This window comes from Dasypus novemcinctus, chromosome 10, assembly GCF_030445035.2.
Source record: "Dasypus novemcinctus isolate mDasNov1 chromosome 10, mDasNov1.1.hap2, whole genome shotgun sequence".
NCBI classification, from domain to species: domain Eukaryota; kingdom Metazoa; phylum Chordata; class Mammalia; order Cingulata; family Dasypodidae; genus Dasypus; species Dasypus novemcinctus.
The window spans coordinates 390,504-411,139 of NC_080682.1; the positions used below are offsets into that span (position 1 = coordinate 390,504).

At 53.7% G+C, this 20,636-nt stretch overlaps 2 protein-coding genes across 6 annotated transcripts in view; one reads left to right on the forward strand and one right to left on the reverse strand.

The window, feature by feature from the left end:
* Window positions 1–15,396: 15,396 nt before the first annotated feature.
* HRAS (HRas proto-oncogene, GTPase) lies at window positions 15,397–18,590 on the reverse strand. Of its 2 annotated transcripts, none has more exons than XM_071217875.1 (6): window positions 18,455–18,590; window positions 16,984–17,146; window positions 16,605–16,783; window positions 16,374–16,533; window positions 15,716–15,842; window positions 15,397–15,629 (listed from the first exon to the last, which is right to left on the reverse strand). In XM_071217875.1, exons 2-5 carry the CDS (start codon window positions 17,092–17,094, stop codon window positions 15,723–15,725), a joined length of 570 nt encoding a protein of 189 aa, XP_071073976.1. In that variant the 5' UTR covers window positions 17,095–17,146; window positions 18,455–18,590; the 3' UTR covers window positions 15,397–15,629; window positions 15,716–15,722. The 2 variants fall into 2 exon arrangements, with proteins under 2 accessions (XP_071073976.1, XP_071073977.1); XM_071217876.1 differs by lacking the exon at window positions 15,397–15,629 and adding an exon at window positions 16,177–16,267 and having other exon boundaries at window positions 15,718–15,842.
* An 862-nt stretch (window positions 18,591–19,452) lies between these two features.
* The window catches only part of LRRC56 (leucine rich repeat containing 56), a 44,057-nt gene continuing 42,873 nt past the window's right edge, over window positions 19,453–20,636 (forward strand). For 2 of the 4 annotated variants that reach the window (XM_012525634.4, XM_023589185.3), the window contains exon 1: window positions 19,453–19,588. In XM_012525634.4, coding sequence (XP_012381088.2) covers window positions 19,496–19,588 — 93 coding nt within the window. In that variant the 5' untranslated portion in view covers window positions 19,453–19,495. The remainder of the gene's footprint in view (window positions 19,589–20,636) is intronic. The other 2 variants (XM_058304870.1, XM_058304871.1) reach the window with 1 other exon arrangement.

The window sequence follows — 20,636 nt, forward strand, 5'->3', positions numbered from 1 at the left end:
AGAAGCGGACAAAGAAACAAGACGCAGCAAATAGACACAGAGAACAGACAACCGGCGGGGGCGGGGGGGGGGGGATTAAATAAATAAATCTTTTCAAAAATAAATAAATAAATAAAATCAATTTAGAGCTTAGTAGGCTATGACTCTGACTGATCCCCACCCCCTTGATGGGCTGATATAAAAAGACACAAGACACAGAAGAGGAAAGAACTTGGTCATTTCAGTCCTTCCATGTGACAGAAAGGAGAAGGCTCAAACAGCTAGAGCCCCGGGAAGAGAGAGGAGCCATTCACCTGACACTTGCAGCTGAAGAGAACAGAGCAGCTGAGCAGCTGAGAGGCTGGAAAAGAAATGAGGCCTTACCAGAGACTATGTGGGAAGCCCTGAGGGCCAGGCAGAGCTCGGCCGCCATCTTGCTCCAACCTGGGGCGCCGACTGGTGAGAGAGCAGCCTTGGGTTGGACTCTTTAGGGCCTTGTAACTGTAAGCGTTTACCCCCCAAAAAATACCCTTTATAGAAGCCAACAGATTCCTGTTCCTTCGCATCAGCACCCCGTTGGCTGACTGATACAGGGGGAGAACCACATGATCTCTCAATTGATGGAAAAAGGCATTTGGCAATGTCCTTCTTGATAAAAACTTATAAAAACAGGAATAGAAGGAAATTTTCTCAACATGATAAAGGGCATATGAAAACCCACAGCCAACATACTCAACGGTGAAAGCCAAAGCTTTCCCTCCACGCTCTGGATTAAGACAAGGATGACCCCAGTCACCACTCAGTAATAATAAAAGTCACCCAGAGTGGAAAGGGAGAACTAAAACTTTCACTATTTGCAGAAGACATGATCCTACATATAGAAAGTCCAAAAAAATACAACAAAACTACTAGAGTTAATAAATTCAGCAAAGTGGCAAGATACAAGATCAACACCAAAAACTCAGTAATGGAAGTGTTTCTATACACTAGTAATGAGCCATCTGAAGAAGAATTCAAGAAAAAAATACATTAACAATAGCAATTGAAAGAATCAGATATCTAGGAAAAAATTTACCCAAGGAAAACTATAAAACTTTGCTAAAAGAAATGACAGGAGATCTAAATAAATGGAAGGACATGGCACGCTCATAGATTAGAAGATTAAATACTGTCAAGATGTCACTTCTACCCAAAATAATTAACAGATTCAACACGATCCCAGTCAAACTTTCAACAGCCTACTTTGCAGAAATGGAAAAGCCAATCATCAAATTTATTTGGAAGAGTAAGGGACCCTAATTACCCAAAACCATCTTGAAAACAAAGAATGAAGTTGGAGGAGGACTCACACTTCCTTATTTTAAAACTTATTGCAAGGAAGCAGTTGTAGCTTAAGCAGTTGGGCACCCGCCTACCACACTGGAGGTCCTGGGTTCAGTTCCCAGTGCCTCCTAAAGAAGACAAGATAGTGAGCTGATGCAACAGGCTGGCGTGGCAAGCTGGCAAAATGAGATGATGCAACAAAGAGACACAAAAAGGAAACACAATGAAAGACACAACAAGTGGGAAGAAGAGGTGGCTCAAGTCAATGAATACCTTCCTCCCACCTGGGAGGTCCCGGGTTCGGTTCCTGATGCCTCCCAAAAAGAAGACAAGCACACAACAAATGGACATAGAGAAAAGACAGCAAGTGGGAAACGGACTTTGGCCCAGTGGTTAGGGCGTCCGTCTACCATATGGGAGGTCCGCGGTTCAAACCCCGGGCCTCCTCGACCCGTGTGGAGCTGGCCATGCGCAGTGCTGATGCGCGCAAGGAGTGCCGTGCCACGCAAGGGTGTCCCCCGCGTGGGGGAGCCCCCACGCGCAAGGAGTGCACCCATAAGGAGAGCCGCCCAGCGTGAAAAGAAAGTGCAGCCTGCCCAGGAATGGCGCCGCCCACACTTCCCGTGCCACTGATGACAACAGAAGCGGACAAAGAAACAAGACGCAGCAAATAGACACCAAGAACAGACAACCAGGGGAGGGGGGGAAATTAAAATAAATAAATAAATCTTTAAAAAAAAAAAAAAAAAAAAAGACAGCAAGTGAGCAAACCATGAGGGGGGGTGGTGGAAGAGAAATAAAACAAATCTTAAATAATAAAAATAAAACTTATTACAAAGCTAAATCAAAACAGCATGGTACTGGCATAAGACTCAGTATATTGACCAATGGAATCAAACTAAGAGTTTAGAAGTAGATGCTCACATCTGTGGCAAACAGATGTATTTAATATGTATATTTCATTAGAGAAGTTGTGAGCTCAAAAACAACCATGCATGATGTGCAGAATTCCCACACATCACTCCTCCACCAGCACCTACATTGTTGTGGAACGTTTGTTACACGTTATGAAAGAAAATGATCAGACTGTTACCACTGACTGTGGTCCGTAGCTTACACGTGGCATATTTTTTTCCATACACCCCTATCATCACCACTATGTAACAGTCTCATGTATTTGTTATAGTTCATGAGAGAACGCTCATTGTTGTACTGTTGACCACAGTTCATCTTCCGCCACAGGGTTCACTGTGTCATACGGTCCCTTGCCTTGTACGTTCTATCCTAAGTGGACACTCAGTGGCTCTCATTCTCATCACAGCTGTACAGTCACCGTCCCAGTAAACCTTTGAATATTTTTCTTAGTCCAAAAGAGAAAATCCCATACCCCCTATTATTGACCCTTCTTTGACACTGATGCAAGAATATTACAATATTGTTGTTAACTATAGTGCGTAAGTTACATTAATTGTACTTTTCCCGTGCATCACCGTATGGTGCTAGTTCATAGCACCTTCTTGTATTTGCACTATTAATCACAATCCTTATCCACCCCTGGGTTCACTATGTTATTCATACCTAGATTATTCTCTAACTTTCTTTCCATTGATATTTACATCCCTACACTACCCCCCTTTCAGCCACATTCTCATTTATAAACCAGTTGTGGTAGTTACACTCGACAAATCTGTAACCATCAACTCTATCCATTTCCACACTTTTACAGTCAAGCTAATTGAAAATTCTACACATATGTAGAATCCCTGTCCACAGCCCTCATCCGATCTCCTAGTAACCTATACTACAGTTTTTAACTCCAGGTGCTTATTCTTCCCATTTAGTTCTTACCAGAGATCACACAATATTTGTCCTTTTGGATCTGGCTTATTTCACCCAGCAATAAGTCCTCAAGGTTCATCATGTTTATCATGTGTCTCAATTCCATTTCTTACAGCAGCACAGTGTTCCATCGTGTGTATCTACCACATTTTCTTCATCCAGTCATTGGTTGATGGACACTTGGGTTGTTTCCATCTTCTGGCAATAGTGAATAATGCCACAATAACATTCGTGTGCAAATGTCTGTTCACATCACAGTTTTCAGTTCTCGGTATATTCCTAGTAGAGGGATTGCTGGATCACACAGACGCTCTATGTTTAGCTTCCTGAGGAACTGCCAAATTGTCTTCCACAGAGGCTGCACCATTCTACATTCCCACCAAAAATGAAGGAGCGTTCCTGTTCTTCACATCCTCTCCAGCACTTGTTTATGGTTTAATTCACCCCTCAGCAGATGGCTCCCTCGTCTGTCTGCTCATTGTGTCTGCTCATTGTGTCTGCTTGTTGTCCGCTTGTCTTCTCAGGAGGCACTGGGAACCAAACCCGGGACCTCCCATGTAGGAGGTGGGTGCCCAACCACTTGAGCCACCTCTGCTCCCTGCTCGTTGAATCTGCTCATTGTGTCTTCTTGTCATCAGATCATTGCATCAGTTTGTCTTCTTTAGGAGGCACTGAGAATCAAACCCGGGACTTCCCACGTGGGAGGTGAGTGTCCAGCTGCTTGAACCACATCTGCTCCCTGGACAATTAATTTTTTTAAATATACTTTAAATTTTTTTAAAAAAGATACTTAGGTTACATAAACGTTACATGAAAAATATAGGGGATCCCCATAGGTCCCACTCCCTACCCCTCCCACATTTTTGACAAGGCTGCCAAGTGCACTCAATTGTGAAAGAATAGTCTCTTCAACAAACGGTGCTGGGAGCACTTGATCCATAGCAAAAGAATGAAGGAGGACACTACCTCACACCATATACAAAAATTAACTCAGGGAGCAGCTGTAGCTCAGTGGTTGAGCACCTGCTTCCCACATGAAAGGTCCCAGAATCAATCCCTGGTGCCTCCTAAAAAATCTTTTTTTAAAAGTTAACTCACCCAACAAAAGAGAAAGAAACTGAGCATCTGAGTAAACTACAACCTGATCAGATGCCGACACATCAGCAAACCATCACGAGTCATACTAAGAAAATGGAAGAAAAGGAATGTACCAAAGCCCCAGAAGAGGTGCAGGATTGGAGAGAATTTAGCGAGATGCACACGTTTCCAAAATCAAATTAATGAGTTGAAAGACAATATGACTAAAGAGATAAATGACATCAAAAAGATACTGAGTGAGTGCAAAGAAGAATTTGAAATCCTGAGCAGAATAGTAACAGTTCATGGGAATGAAAGACACAATAGGTGAGATAAAAAGCACAGTAGAGGCATAGATCAGCAGACTTGAAATGATAGAAGAATAAGTAATACAGAAGACAAAACAGCTGAAATTGAAGAAACAAATGATCAGAGAGAAAAGAACAGGAAAAAAAATTAGCAGGGGCTCAGAGAGTTGAACGACAACATGAAACACAACAACACACCTGTCGTGGGAGTTCCAGAAGGAGAAGAGAAAGGAAAAGGGGCAAAAAATGTATTTGAGGAAATAATCACTGAAAATTTCCCAATTTTCATGAAAGAAATGAAATTTTATGTCCAAGAAGTGCACTGTACCCCAATCAGAATAAACCCAAATAGACCTACTCTAAAACACATACTACTCAGAATGTCAAATGTCAAAGATAAAGAGAAAATTCTCAGAGCAGCAAAGGAGAAGCAAAGCATCACCTACAAATGAGGCCCAGAAAGGCAGTGTGGATTCTCTTCCAAAACCATGGAAGCAAGAAGACAATGGTATGATACAATTAGGATCCAAAAAGAGAAAAACTGCCAGGCTGCTTTGAAGGAAAATTGTCCCTCAAAATTGAGGGTGAGAATAAAATATCCACAAACAGAAACTAAGAGAGTTTGCAAAAAAGAATCTACCATTGCATGAAATATTAAAGGAAGACTTAGAACCTGAAATAAAAGGACAGGAGAGAGAGGTCTGAAGGAGAGTGTAGAAGAAAGAACAGAGAAAGGATAACCAAAAGAGTAAAAAGACAGACAAATATGATATGACATATGAAAACCAAAGAATAGGGGGTGGGGGGTATATGGGGACCTCATATTTTTTGAATGTGAGATTTAAAAATGAATAAAGACAAAAAAAAAAAAGTAAAAACACCTGAACTTAAAAAAGAAAACCAAAGAATAAAATGGTAGAAGTGGATAATGCATTTACAGTACTATCATTGAATGTGAATGGATTAAACTCCCCAGTCAAAAGATACAGGTTCACAGAATGGATGAAAAAACATGAGCCATCCATATGCTGCTTACAAGAGACTCACCTTAGACCCAGGGATACAAAATGGCTGAAAGTGAAAGGCTGGAAAAAGATACTCCATGCACATAGTAACCAAAAAGAACAGCAGTAGCTATAACTAATATCGGAAAAAACAGACTTTAAATGCAAAAAAACGTTATAAGATATACGGAAGGCCATTATATATTAATACATGAGACAAACTCTGGGATAACTGAAGAGAGAAACAGACATCTTTACAATAATCACTGGAGACTTCAACACCCCACTCACAACATAAAATACAACAACTAGACAGAAGATCAACAAGGAAACAGAGAACTTGAACAATGTGATAAACAAGTACTACTTAACAAACATATACAGAATACTACATCCAAACTCAGAGGGTGTATTAGTCAGCCAAAGGGGTGCTGATGCAAAATACCAGAAATTGGTTGGTTTTTATAAAGGGTATTTATTTGAAGTAGGAGCTGACAGATACCAGGCCATAAAGTGTAAGTTTCTTCCCTCACCAAAGTCTATTGTCACGTGTTGGAGCAAGATGGCTGCCGACGTCTGCGAGGGTTCAGGCTTCCTGGGCTCCTCTGGGCGCAGCTCCTCTCTTTCCTCCACAAGGTCAGCTGTAGACTATGAGGCCAACGGCTCTGTCTCTCTCCCTGGGGTTTCTGCCGTGTCTAAGGAGCCATGTCTATTCCTCTGTGTTCTTCTCCTGGCTCAGGTCCTCTCTTCCTGGCTTCTCTTTCCCTGGGTACTGACTTCTCAGGGCTCCAGCTTAAGGCTTCAGCATCAAACTCTAACATCAAACTCCAACATCAAAAGCCCTTAACTCTGTCCTTTGCTGCCTTTTATCTGTGAGTTCCCACCCACCAAGGGGGGGACACAATGCTCTAATGATGTGGCCCAGTCAAAGCCCTAATCATAACTTAATCATGTCCAGGTACCGACCAGATTACAAACATAACCCAATATCTATTTTTGGAATTCATAACCATATCAAACTGCTCTAGTGGGTTCTACATTCTTCTCAAGTGCCCATGAATCTTTCTCCAGGATAGACCACATGTTAGGACACAATGCAGCTCTCAATAAATATAAGAAGACTGAAATTAATCAATGTGCCTTCTCAGATCAAAATGAAATGAAACTGGAAATAAGTAACAGACAGGAAAAAAGTAAATTTGCAAAGGTATGGAGGCTGAATAACACACTCCTAAATAAGCAGTGGGTCAAAGAAGAAATTCCAAGTGAAATCAGGAAATACATTGAGACAAATGAAAATGAGAACACAGCTTATCAAAACTTATGAGATACAGCAAAGGCAGGCTTGAGAAAGAAAATTATAACCTTAAACACCTAGATTAAAAAAGAAGAAGAAGAAGAAAAAAGAAGAGCTAAACTAAAAAAAATTAACTGAACAACTAGAGAAACTAGAAAAAGAGCAGCAAACCTATCTCAAAGCAAGCAGGAGCAAAGGAATAATAAAGATTAGAGCAGAAGTAAATGAAATTGAGAATAGAGAAATTCAACAAAACCAAAAGGTGGTTCTTTAAGAAGATCAATAAAATTGACAACCCACTAGCTAGACTAACAAAGAAAGAGAGAAGACAGAAAGAGATGCAATCCAAAATGAAAGGGGGAAGTTACAACTGACCCCACAGAAAAGAATCATAAGAAAATATTATGAGAAACTGTATGCCAACAATCTAGACAACCTAGATGAAATGAACACATTCCTAAAAATGCACAAACAACCTACACTGATGCTACAAGAAATACAAGTACGTAACAAACCAATCACATTTAAAGAGATTGAATCCATCATCAAAAATCTCCTAGCAAAGAAAAGTCCAGGACCAGACAGCTTCACAGGTGAATTCTACCAAGCATTTTGAAAAAAATTAACACCAATCCTGTTTAAACTCTTTCAAAAATTGAAAAGGAAGGAAAACTACCCAACACATTTTATGAAGCCAACATCACCCCAATACCAAAATCAGATAAAGATACTACAAGAAAATTATAGACCAATCTCTCTAATGAACATAGATGCAAAAACTCTCAACAAAATACTTGCAAATCGAATCCAACAGCATATCAAAAGACTTAGACATCATGACCAAGTGGGATTTATTCCTGGTATGCAAGTCTAGTTCAACAAGAAGAAAATCAATACACAACAGTAACAAATTGAAGGAAAAAAACACAATCTCAATCGATGCAGAAAAGGCATTCAACAAAATACAGCATCCTTTCTTGATAAAAACACTTGGAAAGATAGGCAGAGAAGGAAAATTCCTCAATCTGATAAAAGTTAAGTATGAAAAACCCACAGCCTACATCGTACTCAATGGGGAAAGACTGAAAGTTTTCCCTCTAAGATCAGGAACAAGACAAGGACGCCCACTGTCACCACCATTATTCAGTTTTGTAGTAGAAGTCTAGGGCAATCAGACAAGAAAAAATAAATAAACAAAAGGCATCCAAGTAAGGAAAGAGGAAGTAAAACTCTCACTGCAGACGACATGATCCTGTATTTAGAAAATTCTGAGGTATCCACAACAAAGCTTCTTGAGCTAATAAAAGAGTTCAGCAAAGTGGCAGGATACAAGATCAACAGGCAAAATCAGTAATGTTCTATACACTAGTACTGAACAATCTGAGGAGGAAATCGGGGGAAAGTCTATTTACAATAGCAACAAAAATTCCTCAGAAACCTAGGAATTAGTTTAACCCAAGAAGTACAGGACTTATATAAAAGAAAACAGCAAAATGATGCTAAACGAAGTCAATGAAGACCCACCGAATGGCAGAACACTCTGTGTTCGTGGGTTGGAAGAATAAGTACCGCGGAGATGTTAATCTTCTCCAAACTGATTCATAGATTCAACGCATTATCAATCAAAACTCCAAGAGCCTACTCTACAGGAAAAGTGCACCTGAATAGCCAAAAGCATTCTTTTTTAAATTTTTTATTTTTTCATTTATCCCCCCCTCCATTGTCTGCTCTCTGTGTCCATTCACTGTGTGTTCTTCTGTGTCAGCTTGTATTCCTGTCAGCGGCACCGGGAATCTGTGTCTCTTCTTGTTGCGTCATCTTGCTGCATCAGCTCTCCGTGTGTGCAGCACCATTCCTGGGCTGGCTGCACTTTTTTCGCACTGGGTGGTTCTCCTTACAGGGTGCACTCCTTGCGCGTGGGGCTCCCCTACGCGGGGGACACCCCTGTATGGCACGGCACTCCTTGCGCACATCAGCACTGCGTGTGGGCCAGCTCATCACACTGTCAGGAGGCGCAGGGTTTGAACCTTGTACCTACCATGTGGCAGGCCGACGCTCTATCCGTTGGGCCAAATCTGCTTCCCACCAAAAGCATTCTAAAAAAGAAGAGCGATGTAGGAATAATTTCTCTGCCTGACCTTGAAGCATATGACAAAGCTACAGTGGTCAAAACAGCATGGTACTGGCATAAAGATAGACACATTGATAAGTGGAATAGAACTGAGAACCCAGAAATAAACCCTCACCTCTACAGTCAACTAGTTTTTTTTACAAACCTACCAAGTCAATGGTTTTTTTCTTGTTTTTTTTTAATGTTACACTGAAAAAATGAGGTTCCCATATAGCCCCCACCCCCCTCACCCCACTCCTCCCACATCAACAGCCTCTTTCATCATCGTGGCACATTATTTGGTGAATACGTTTTGGAGCACTGCTGCACCACATGGATAATGGTTTACATTGTAGTCTACACTCTACCCCATCCACCCAGCGGGCCATGGCAGGACACACAATGTCCAGCATCTGTCCCAGCAGCACGACCCAGGACAACTCCAAGTGCTGAAAATGCCCCCACATCACATCTCTTCCTCCCACTCCCTGCCCCCAGCAGCTACGGTGGCCACTTTCTCCACATTAACCAAGTCAATGTTAATGGGACTAAACAGTCTTTTCAACAGTGTTCAACAACTGAATATCTATAACCAAAAGAATGAAAGCGGACCCCTATCTTGCTCCCTATACAAGAATCAACTCAAAATGGATAAAAGGCAGGACTATAAAACTCCTAGAAGAAAATGTAGGGAGCCATCTTCAAGACCTTGTAGTAGGTGGTGGTTTCTTGGACCTTACATCCAAAGCACATGCAACAAATGAAAAAACAAATGGGACCTCCTCAAAATTAAACACTGTTGCACCTCACAGGGCTTCCTCAAAATGGAGAAAAGGTAGCAACTCAATGGGAGAAAATACCTGGAAGTCACATATCTGATTAGGGTTTAATATCCAGGATATATAAAAAGATATTATAACTTAACGATAAAAAGACAAATAACCCAACTTAAAAATGGGCAAAAGACTTGAACAGACATTTGTCCAAAGAAGAAATAATACAAAAGACAAAAAAAAAAAAAAACACATGAAGAAATGTTCAACATCACTAATGATTAGGGAAATACAAATCAAAACTACAATGAGATCATTTCATACCTATTTGAATAGCCACTATTAAAAAGACAGAGAACTACAAGTATTGAGAGGATGTGGAGAAATAGGAACATTTATTCATTGTTGTGGGAATGCAGAATGGTCCAGCCACTGTGGAGGACTGTCTGGCAGTTCCTAAAGAAGTTGGACATAGACTTGCCATGTGACCCTGCACTATCACTACTGGGTAAATACCCAGAAGACCTGAGAGCAGAGACATGAACAGACATCTCACACCCATGCTCATAGCAGCGTTATTCGCGATTGTTAAAAGTTGGAAACCCTGATGAACATCAACCGATGAATGGATAAACAAACTGTGGTGTATACACACGATGGAATATTATGCAACGGTAAGAAGAAATGAAGTTGTGAAACATCTGACAACATGGATGAACCTAGAGGGCATTATATTGAGTGAAGCAAGCCAGACACAAAAGGACAGATACGGTATGATTGCCCTATTATGATCTAAATATATTGTGTAAACTCTTGGAGTTGATACCTAGAATATGGGTCACCAGAAAAATAGAACGAAGTTAGAGAACAGAAAGCTGAGGTTTAATCTGTGCAGAATTGGTAAAAAGGTTGCCTGTAAATCTTGGGAAATGAATAGAAATGGTGAAAGCAAATCATAATGTTTATAACTGGCAGTGCTATTATAAGGGTATGACAGTGACTGATAAGCAAAGGTCATGTATATTACTAGAAGGAAAGCTAAAAGATGTAACATGGCACGGGACAGCATAATAAAATCTCATGTGAAATACGAGTATGGATAGTACTGCACATATAAGGCTGTTTACAAAATATAAATACCAATAAACTAGAGAGATGGCAACAGAATAGAAGGTACAGCAAGGGAAGCAGAGAGAGATTGAGAGGTAATAGTTTTGTCTATTTTTAAAATTATTATTGGAATAATGAAAGTGTTCTAATAATGACTGAAATGATGAAGGCACAACTGTGAGATTATACCAAATACCATTGATTGTATACTTTGGATGGACTGTATGCTTTATTAATATACATCAATAAAATTTACTTTTTAAAAATTGTAGAAAAAATATAGAAAATCTGCTTGATCTTGGGTGTGTTGGTAAGTTTTTAGAGAAAACACCAAAAGCACAATATGTGAAAGTAAAAACTATTAAATCAGACTATATAAAAATGTAAAACTTATGCTCAGTAAAAATGGTGAAAAGAACAGACTGGGAGCAAATATTTTCAAATTCAATAAGAAAACAAACTACCCAGTAATGACAAATAACCGAACATACACTTTATCAAGTAAGGTAAACATATGGCAGATAAACACATGGGAAGATGCTCAGTATTCAAGCCACTGTGAGGTACAACTGCATACCCATTAGAGTGCTAAAATCCAAAACACCAACAAAACCAAATGCTGACAAGGATGCAGTGCAACTGAGCTCACATTCACTGTCGGTGAGAATAGAAATGGTCCAGCCACTTTGTACATTTTGGCCATTTCTTACAAACCCAAAGATCATTTAATATATGGTTTTTAAAAAAATTTATCTATTTATTTCTCTCCCCTTCCCCCCCCCCCCCCCCCCGCATTGTCTCTTCTCTGTGTCTATTTGCTGCATCTTCTTTGTCTGCTTCTGTTGTCAGTGGCACGGGAATCTGTGTTTCTTTTTGTTGCACCGTCTCGTGTGTCAGCTCTCCGTGTGTGCGGCACCATTCCTGGGCAGGCTGCACTTCCTTTTGCGCTGGGCGGCTCTCCTTACGGGGCACACTCCTTGCGCGTGGGGCTCCCCTACGCGGGGACACCCCTGCGTGGCAGGGCACTCCTTGCGCACATCAGCACTGTGCATGGGCCAGCTCCACACGGGTCAAGGAGGCCCAGGGTTTGAACCGCGGACCTCCCATGCGGTAGACGGACGCCCTAACCACTGAGCCAAGTCCACCGACCAATATATATATGGGTTTTTATGCAACTGATTTAAAACTTACGTTCACATAAAGCCTGCATATAAATATTTAGAGCAGCTGTATTCATAATTGCTAAGAAGTGAAAGCAACCAAGATGTCCTTCGACAAGGAAATGGATGGACTGAGGTATGTCTGTAAAATAGAATACTATTCAACAACGAAAAGGAATGAGCTATTGAGTCACACAATGATGTGACTGATTCTCATATGTTTTGCTTCGTGAGGGAAGCCAGACCCAAAACATGAGGCTACGTGTTGTAAATGCCCATTCGTGTAACACTCGGGAAGGCAAAGCTACAGAGTGGACACGCGGCAGGGCTGCCAGGCGCTGCTGCAGGGGCGCTGTGCCACTGAACCCCAGCAGGCCCTGCCCTGCAGGGCGGCCAGCAGGGCCTCCCGGACCTCCCCAGGGCAGGGCCGCTGCGTCCCAGGAGGCCGGATGCCAGGGTGGGCAGCCCCGACGTCTCGCAGGGGAACTCGCATCGTGAGCGGCAGCCTCCGGCCACGGCAGCCTGCTGGGGACACGTCCGCGCCTGGACGCGCCAGGGCAAGCGCTCTGCAGGTGGCGCTGGCCGAGGGAAGAGGGCGGGGCTGCGCATGGGACGCACCCTGAGCCCTTGGAGGCTGCTTCCAGGGGCTTGGGGGGGAGCCTGAGGGGGTGGGGATGCGGTCCACAGACGGCCACAAAGGGACGCACGGACACGCGCTGCCCTGTCCGGTGCTGCAGAGTGGACAGGCGATTCGAGGCTAAAGCCGACAGCAAAGAACCAACAGTGACTATGCGACTGAAAGGAACCACCCGGGACGTACGGAGGTACCTGCATTTCACTGTGTGTAGATTTTACTCCAAAAAGAAATAAAGGACGCAGCTCCGCGCCCTCCAGGCCACGCCGAGCCTGGGTTTTGGGGTCAGGGTTAAACAAAGCTGACGTGACACATGGGCCACCTGCCCTCAGCTCCTTCCCCAGGCCAGCCTCGCTCACGCCTGCGCCCGCCCGCTCCATTTGCAACACCGCGAGGACGCAGGGGGAGCTGGGCAGTCACCGGGCGGGACATCCAAGTCGGGGGCCCTCTGCCGGCGGGTGGGGGGGGCAGGTGTCGGGGCCGAGCCCACCACCATGGGCACGACAGGTAGTGACTCTTTCCTGCCGGGTGGCTCCGAAACCCCGTGACTTGGCAGTGAGGCAGCCAGTCAGTGACGGGTGCTGCTGTGGCCAAACCGGCGCCCCGGGGACCATGGAGCTGAGCGCCAGTCCCCACAGCAGGAGAGCGGGCAGGAGAGCAGTGGGGGCCGGCTCAGCGGGCGCTGACCCGCGCCTCGCCCCGCCCACCCCCGTCCTGTGCCCGCTGCGGACCCCCAGCCCTGCTCGCCCTGCAGGGCGCCTTGGGGTGGCGGTGCAGAGCCTGCCGTGCTGCACAGGGTGCCCAGGAGACTTCCCAGGGGCCCAGGAACCCCCCTCCCCAGGATTCGGGGCATGGCGGCCTCACCACCCAGGTTGGGGACCCCAGGGCCCTGCGCCCACTCTGGGGCCCCCGGCGCCTGCTGTGAGCTGATGGCCCCCACGAGGACGCCTCCTGGGCGCTGGCCGCACTGTGGACTGGACGGGCACAGGTGTTGGGACCCGCAGCAGGAGGGACGCCCTGGCGTCTCGGGTACTCCCTGGGCCCTCAGGGAACCACACGCTCTCCCAGGCCGTCGTCGTCCCCCCCCCCCCAACAGCCTCCCTGGGGCCTGTTCATCCTCGTCCCTGGGCCTCTGCCCCCACCCGGGGCCCTGCTGGCCGCCCTTCATGTCCACGCAGCCACGTGGGCCCTTCGGTGCTTCAGGACTGGGTGGGACGCCCGGGGTGGCCCCAATCCCCGGAGCCCCTGAGCCCGGAGCCCCTGGTGCGCCCAGTGCAGGCGGCAGGCGGCCAGGCCACCCGACACCAGCCCTGCAAAGCCAGGTGCATGGGGTGCCCCGCGCCCGCCCGGCGCCCACCCCGGGTGGAGCCCGCTCCAGGAAGAGGCGGGAGCCGGCGGCCGTGGCTGGAGGGCAGGGGTATGTCCCAGGCGGGCCGGCTGGACCCCAGGAAGCGCCAGGGCCGCTCATGCCGCAGGACTTGGCGGCGTGACCTGGGGGTGCTCCCCAGCCTGCCCCCTGCTGGGGCGCCCAGGCCCATGTGTCACTCCCCCCGGGGCGGCTGCTCCCCCAGCCTGGGGCCTGCGCCCTGCAGTCCCTGCGAGCACCTCGTGCCCCTGGGCAGGGACCTGCCCGCGCCTCGGCCACTGCGGCCGCCCAGAGAGTCCTCTGCGTGAGAAACTTCCAGAACCCAGGTGAGGCGCCGCGTCCCTCCCCCAGCGACGGGGAAGGCTCAGAGAAGACGCGGAACGACAGGCGCAGCACGGGGCAGGGGCGTCCCGAGCCACAGGGCCTCTCCTGGGCCGTGGCTGTGGCTGCCGGACAGCAGGGGCGATCCTGACCAGTGGCCGAGATGGAGCCTGAGCCTCTGGACGCCGGGCCAGCCCGACCGCACGCCCCTGCCCCGGGGTCAGCAGCCCCCGCCCCGTGGCGTCCTCAGGGTCAGAGCAGGGGCGCTGGGCACAACCCGGTGGACGTGGCACCCCAGGTCAGGGCTGGCCCCAGGGCTGCCCTCCTCCGCGAAGCCTGAAGAGCCCCGGAGGCCGCGGGTGAGTGGGCGCCAGCCTGACCCCCGCGGGCCGGTGCGCCCCCTCCTGGGCCTCCCAGCACCAAGACGCACAAGCACGAGGGCAGGCCCATGGGGCGGCACCGCCTTCCACGCTCAGCTTGTCTCCGCACCCTCGCCCGGCCGGCCCCAACACCGCCCTCCGCCCCGACCACCGGGCTCTCCTCGGCTTCCAGCCTCTCCCGCCAACACCAGCCACGGCCGCCCTAGGCTGACGCAAGCCAGTCCCTGCAGGCCCGAGGGCCGAGCGGCTGAGCCAGGCCGGCGGCCCCGGCAGCAGTGGATGCCGCCTGCTGGTCCAGGTGCGAGGGCCCGCCGTGCTGGGCCTCCCATATGGGGGCTGGACAGCCAAGCCCTGGTGCTCCCACCGCCCCGGCCAGGCCCCCCGGAGACCGTGTCCTCCCTGTGCCCCAAAGAAGCCAAGCGGCAGCTCGCGGGGGTAACCGTGACGCGCCGTAGCGGGGGCAGCAGTGCCAGGGCAGGCAGCACAGGCCCCACTTCTGGGGGCACGGGCGTGGGTCCCTGGCTCTGCCACCCCTGTCGGGACCCTCGGGAGGGGCCGGGGCCTGAGAAGCCCAGAGGTGGCGAGGGCCTCAGGCTCCTGGCTGGCCGCGGGCCAGAGCCCAGGGGTCGCGGGGCCTCCTCATGGAGCGCCCAGGGCCCTCGTGCCTGGAGCGAGGCCAGACACCCGGCTCCCCAGCTCAGAGCCAGACTGCAGATCAGGACCTTCCAATAATTTACTGTGGTTCAGCCCCCACCCCGCGGGGCCAGGAGGGGGCGCCGCCGGTCGCGGCGCCGGGACAGTTCACGACAGTCTGTGCACGGCGTCCGGGAAGCTGAGATCACTGCTGTCCACCGTCCTGGGGCTGGCCGGGCGCCGGCGGCACTTCCTTCCTGCCAGCTTCCTTCCGCCTGCGCCCCCTCCCTGCGTCCTGCACCCTCACGCCTGCGCCTGCACCAGGAGAAGACAGAGGGTCGGTGACCGGCCGCCCTCGCCCTGGGCTGTGGGCAGGGCAGGGGGCGCCCGAGCCGCCTCACCTCGCGGTCAGCACAGCGTGCACTTGCAGTCGGCGCAGCCGGGGCCGCTCTCGTCGGGGGGGTTCAGCTTCCGCAGCTTGTGTTGCCGGATCTCCCGCACCAGCGTGTAAAACGCGTCTTCCACGCCCTGAGGAGGGGGGCGGCTCAGGGGCCCGCCGGCACCGCGCCTCGAGAGGCTCCCGCCCCCACCGCTCCCCAGGTCTGGCTTGGGGCTGGACCACTCTGCGCCCACGCCTGCCTGAGCTCCGGCCACGTCTGCAGCGGCCCCAGGAGGGGCTGAGAGCTGGCTGGGTGTGTGAGCCAGAAGGGCAGGGGTCCCCGGGCGGGGTGCCCCGGGGGGAGGGGCCAGGGTCACCGCTCCGGCCTGGCTCAGGGCTCTCCAGGGACCTCCGCCCCCCCGGGCTGTGTCCGCCCAGCCCGCGGCCCTCGCCCCCCTCTGCCCTGCCATCGGGGGGACTTACAGCGCGAGGGGCCGCTGGGGTCGCTGGGTCACACAGGTCCCGGGGGGCCCCGGGGGGTCCCGGAGCTGAAGCCAGGGCCAGAGCGGCTGCCCTGCGCAGAGGGAAAGGGCGATGAGCGTGGCCCTGGCGAGGGTGGGCGTGGCCCCGGGGCGTGGGCGGGGCGTCCCTGCACTAGCTCCGGGCGGGGCGGGGCTCACCTGCCGGGTCTTGGCGGACGTCTCCACGTAGGGGAGGCCGTAGCTGCAGGCAAGCTCTTGGGCCTGCCTCGCGTCCACAGTGCGGGCGGGCAGGTCGCACTTGTTCCCCACCAGCACCATGGGCACGTCGTCCGAGTCCTTGACCCGCTTGATCTGCTCCCTGCAAGGACGGGCGCGTGAGCCGCTGGAGGGACCTGGGCGCGGCGGATCAGGGCGCGGGCAGACGCTCACCTGTACTGATGGATGTCCTCGAAGGACTTGGTGTTGTTGATGGCGAACACGCAGAGGAAGCCCTCGCCCGTGCGCATGTACTGGTCTCGCATGGCGCTGTACTCCTCTTGGCCCGCCGTGTCCAGAATGTCCAGCAGACACGTCTCCCCGTCGATGACCACCTGCTTCCGGTACGAGTCCTGCGAAGGACACGACCCGGGGATCCTCACCCCTCTTCGGCTGGAGCGTTTAACCTACCAGTCCCTCCCCGGTTCTAAATCCAGGATTCCCCACCGTGGGGCAGGTGCCACGGGAGGGCAACGCCCCCAGCCCGTCTGCTCCGCACGCGTCTGCACGGGCCCGGGAGGTGCGTGTGTGGCAGCGGCACAGCGTGGCTCACCTCTATGGTGGGGTCGTACTCGTCCACAAAGTGGTTCTGGATCAGCTGGATGGTCAGGGCGCTTTTCCCCACGCCCCCAGCGCCCACCACCACCAGCTTATACTCCGTCATCGCTCCTCAAGGCCCTGGCGAAGGGCACGCAGCACCGTCTCGCTTGCCCCACCTGCCAAGAAAGATGCATCAGTGCAGAAGCAACCCGGCAGGGTGGCCTGAAGGGGAGGCCCTGCCCAGCTCCCCGGGCGGCCTGCCCTGGCCCTGCCATCCACGGGGAGGCTGGACCGGGCCAGCTGCTCACCTGTGGCACCTCCAACCCAGGGGGAGGCCGAGGGAACACCCGGTCCAGTTGCACTTAACAAGAGCACGAGGGAGGCAGACAGCCAGCCCCCTCCCCCCCCCCAGACAGAAGTAACAGCTGACGGCGACTACCAACTACGCACCCAAATTAGAAGCTGCTGGGTCGGCGGAAAGCCTAGGCTGGAGGCGCCCGAAGGCTGAGGTTCCCCCCCCCTCCAAGAACAGGTCCTGCCACAGCCCGAGCTCTCCTCGGCGTGCCCAGGCAGGCCGGCACCAGCAAGCCACCGCTGGGAGCGCACAGCGGCTCAAGCCCATGCGCTGGACACCCGTGCAGAGTGCTGCTGGGCAGGTGCTGTCCTAGCCGCAGGGTGGCCCTGACAGAGGGACGCAGGCATCCTGAGAGCATGGGACAGTCCCTGGGTTGCAGAAAAACCCTGGAGGAAAAGCCAGCGGGGCGGGCCAAGGCCCCCAGAGAAGCCGGCCCTCGCCCAAAGATCCAGAGGAAGTGGAGAGAGAGAAAGCAAAGGGCTCTGGGAGTGGAGGCCCCACATGGGGCTCACGGGGGACCCTCACCCCGGACGAGCAGCTGTGATGGGCCCGGGGCCTCCAGCCACCTGGACGACCTCATCTGGCATCACGACCACAGGCCAAAGCCCGGCCCTGGGGGCAGCCCCACTCTAGGGTGCGCTTGGGGGACCCCCCAAGAGTAAGGGGGCTGGGAGCCAGACACCCGGAGAAACCAGTTTGGGCCAAGTAAAAAGGTCACACCCACCTAAACAGTGTACTCACAGATAAACCTATGACAGAAAGCTGCCCGCCTGCCCCCGAGGCTCACCTGCGCCCCCACCCGCCCCCAGGGGCTCACCTGCGCCCCCACCCGGTCCCGAGGATCCCTGCACAACCCCCTATCTCCGAGGCTCACCTGCACTTACCCCCCGCCCGCCCCCGCGGCTCACCTGCGCCCCCGCCCGCCGCCGCAGCCTCCCGCACCGATGACAAGCCAGTCGGCCGCCCGTCCTCCGCAAGGTGGGGCCCGGCCCCGCACGGCCCCGCGCGCTCCCGCCGCCGCCCCCGCCCGCGCCCCGCTCGGGGACAGAGCCTGCGCCTCGGAGGGGGAGGGGGCGCCCGGCCCACCCCACGCGCGCGCCGCGGCCCCGACCCCTCGCCCGCCACTCACCGCCCGCTGGCGCGTCTGCCCCCGGGGCCGGGGCGGAGGCTGGGGCCGGGGCCGGGGCGGGAGCGCAGCTCGCCCCGCGCATGGGATCCGTCCGCGGCGGGTGCGGCTCCGGCTGCGGGCGGCGCGGGCGGCGTCGGCGTCGACTCAGCCCGGCCCGCGCACGCCCCGCCCCGCGTCCGTCCGTCATCCCGCAGCGGCCCGCCATTGGCCCGCCCGACAGGGCCCCGGCCCGCGTCCGTCCGTCAGCTCGACGCGGCCTGCCATTGGTCTGCCCGATCTGGCCCCGCCCCGAGGCCGCCCCCAGCCCCGACCGCTCTTCGGTTGGCCACGCGGCCCGCCCGTCAAATCGCGGCAGGGCGGGACTTCCCGGAGCGCCGCGGAGGGCGGCCCACCCGGAGCGGGGCTCGCGGCTGCGGGCGCGGCGCGGGCGGAGCCCGACTCGGGGCGCGGGGCGAGCGGGGTCTGCTGCGGGCCGCCGAGGGCGGCGGCTTCTCCCGGGAGGATCCACGGCCTGGGTCCAGCCCCGCCGCGGCGCCTCCCCCCACCCCGGGCGGGGCCTCGCCCTCACCCGCCCCCGCCCCCCCCCGGCCTGCAGCTCCCCCCCACCCGGAGGCTCCGGCCGTGAGCCCCGAGGGGCTCAGCTCGGACTTGCACGCCCCCAGCCCCAAAAGTTGCCCTCGGGGGCTGAACCGCCAGTGTCCCCCGCCCCAAGAAGACTCAAAAAGATAGTTTCAGACGTTTTCTTGAATTTCCTTGTTTAAAATAAAAGGAAAGGGCCGCCGAGAAGGCTCCGGTCCCCTTGCCGGCCAGCTGCGCCCCACGCGGGGGGCCGCGTCCTCCGCCCCCCGGGCCCCCGCCCCGCCGGTCCCGCGCGGGGGGCTGGGCCTCGGTCCGCCTCGGGGAGGGCCCCACGCGGGAGGGGGCCGCGCGCCCGGAGCCCCCAGGGCTGCTCCAGCAACTGCTGCCGGGGCGGCTCGGCCCGCGGGGCTCGGCGGCGGGGACCCCCGCGGCTCCTGCGTGCTAGGCCCCGCCCGCGTTGCCATGGCGCCCGGGCCCGCAACCCCGCGGCCGGAAGAACAGCCCCCAGTCCCGGAGAGCGCCCGGCGGTGGAGGGCGCCCAGGCCGAGCCCCCAGGTGAGAGCCGAGCGCGCCCTCGGGCCGGGGCCTCAGGCACCCCGACCTGCCCCGTGCCATCGGGGGAAACTGAGGCGCGCCGCGGGGGGGCAGCGCAAGTCGGAAGCGTTGATGGTCGCAGGTGTCAGAGCTGGTCCCCTGGGGACACAGACCCTGGCCATGTTTTGGGAGGAGTCTCCCATTAGGGTACCCCCAAGTGCTGCCCCCAGGGGGGAAGACAAAGACCGGGACCCAGGCTCTGCTCTGGGGGTCTCCACGGGGGGGGGGGGGGGGAGACACAGGAGAGAGGAACCAGTTCCACAGGACCTCATGCACTGGGGTCACAGGACGGGAGCAGCCCTGCACCCCCCATGCGGAGGAGGGAACCCGGCGAGCTGAAGGGGGGCGGGAGCACGCGGGGAGTGCGGGGCTTGAGGCTGCGGAATGGCGGGGCGGGTGCTACCGGGTCGTGAGAGCGGTGGGTGGCACCAGTGTTCGGCTGGGGGCTCGGGCCAGGCTCTCGCCCTGGAGGTCGCTGGGAGCCCTGGCGCTCCCTGCCCACCTCCCCCCCGCCCCCCGGAGCGCAGCACCCTGGCTCATACCCTCCCCACGGCCTGGAGCTGGCAGGCCGAGAGTGGGGCGAGGGGTGGTGGGCACGTCGGCCCGAGAAGGGGCAGGGGATGGGGGTCACAGCAGGAGGCTTGGGGCCGTGTGGAGGCTGGACATGCGCAGCAGCAGGTGGAGCCTCTGGAAAGAAACCCCGCGCCCTGCTCTACGGGGGCGTCCCCGGAGCCATCTTAATTTCCTGCTCCCCAGGCCGACCTCACATCAAACCCAGGAGGGGGGCAGACAAGCGGCCAGGCCGGGCTGCAGCGTCCCTCCCCCGGCCCACGACTGCCTGGCCCATTTTGCTGCCAAGGGCTCAGCTTTCGCTGAGTCCCCCGGCTGGGGTCCCCCAGCTGTCCCCAGCCCTTCTGCTCGACTCTGACCACGGCACCCCAGTGCCCAGCTCCGAAGGGGCTCTCGCCTGAGCAAGGCTGTGCCACGGGGCAGAGCCAGCTTGCTTCTC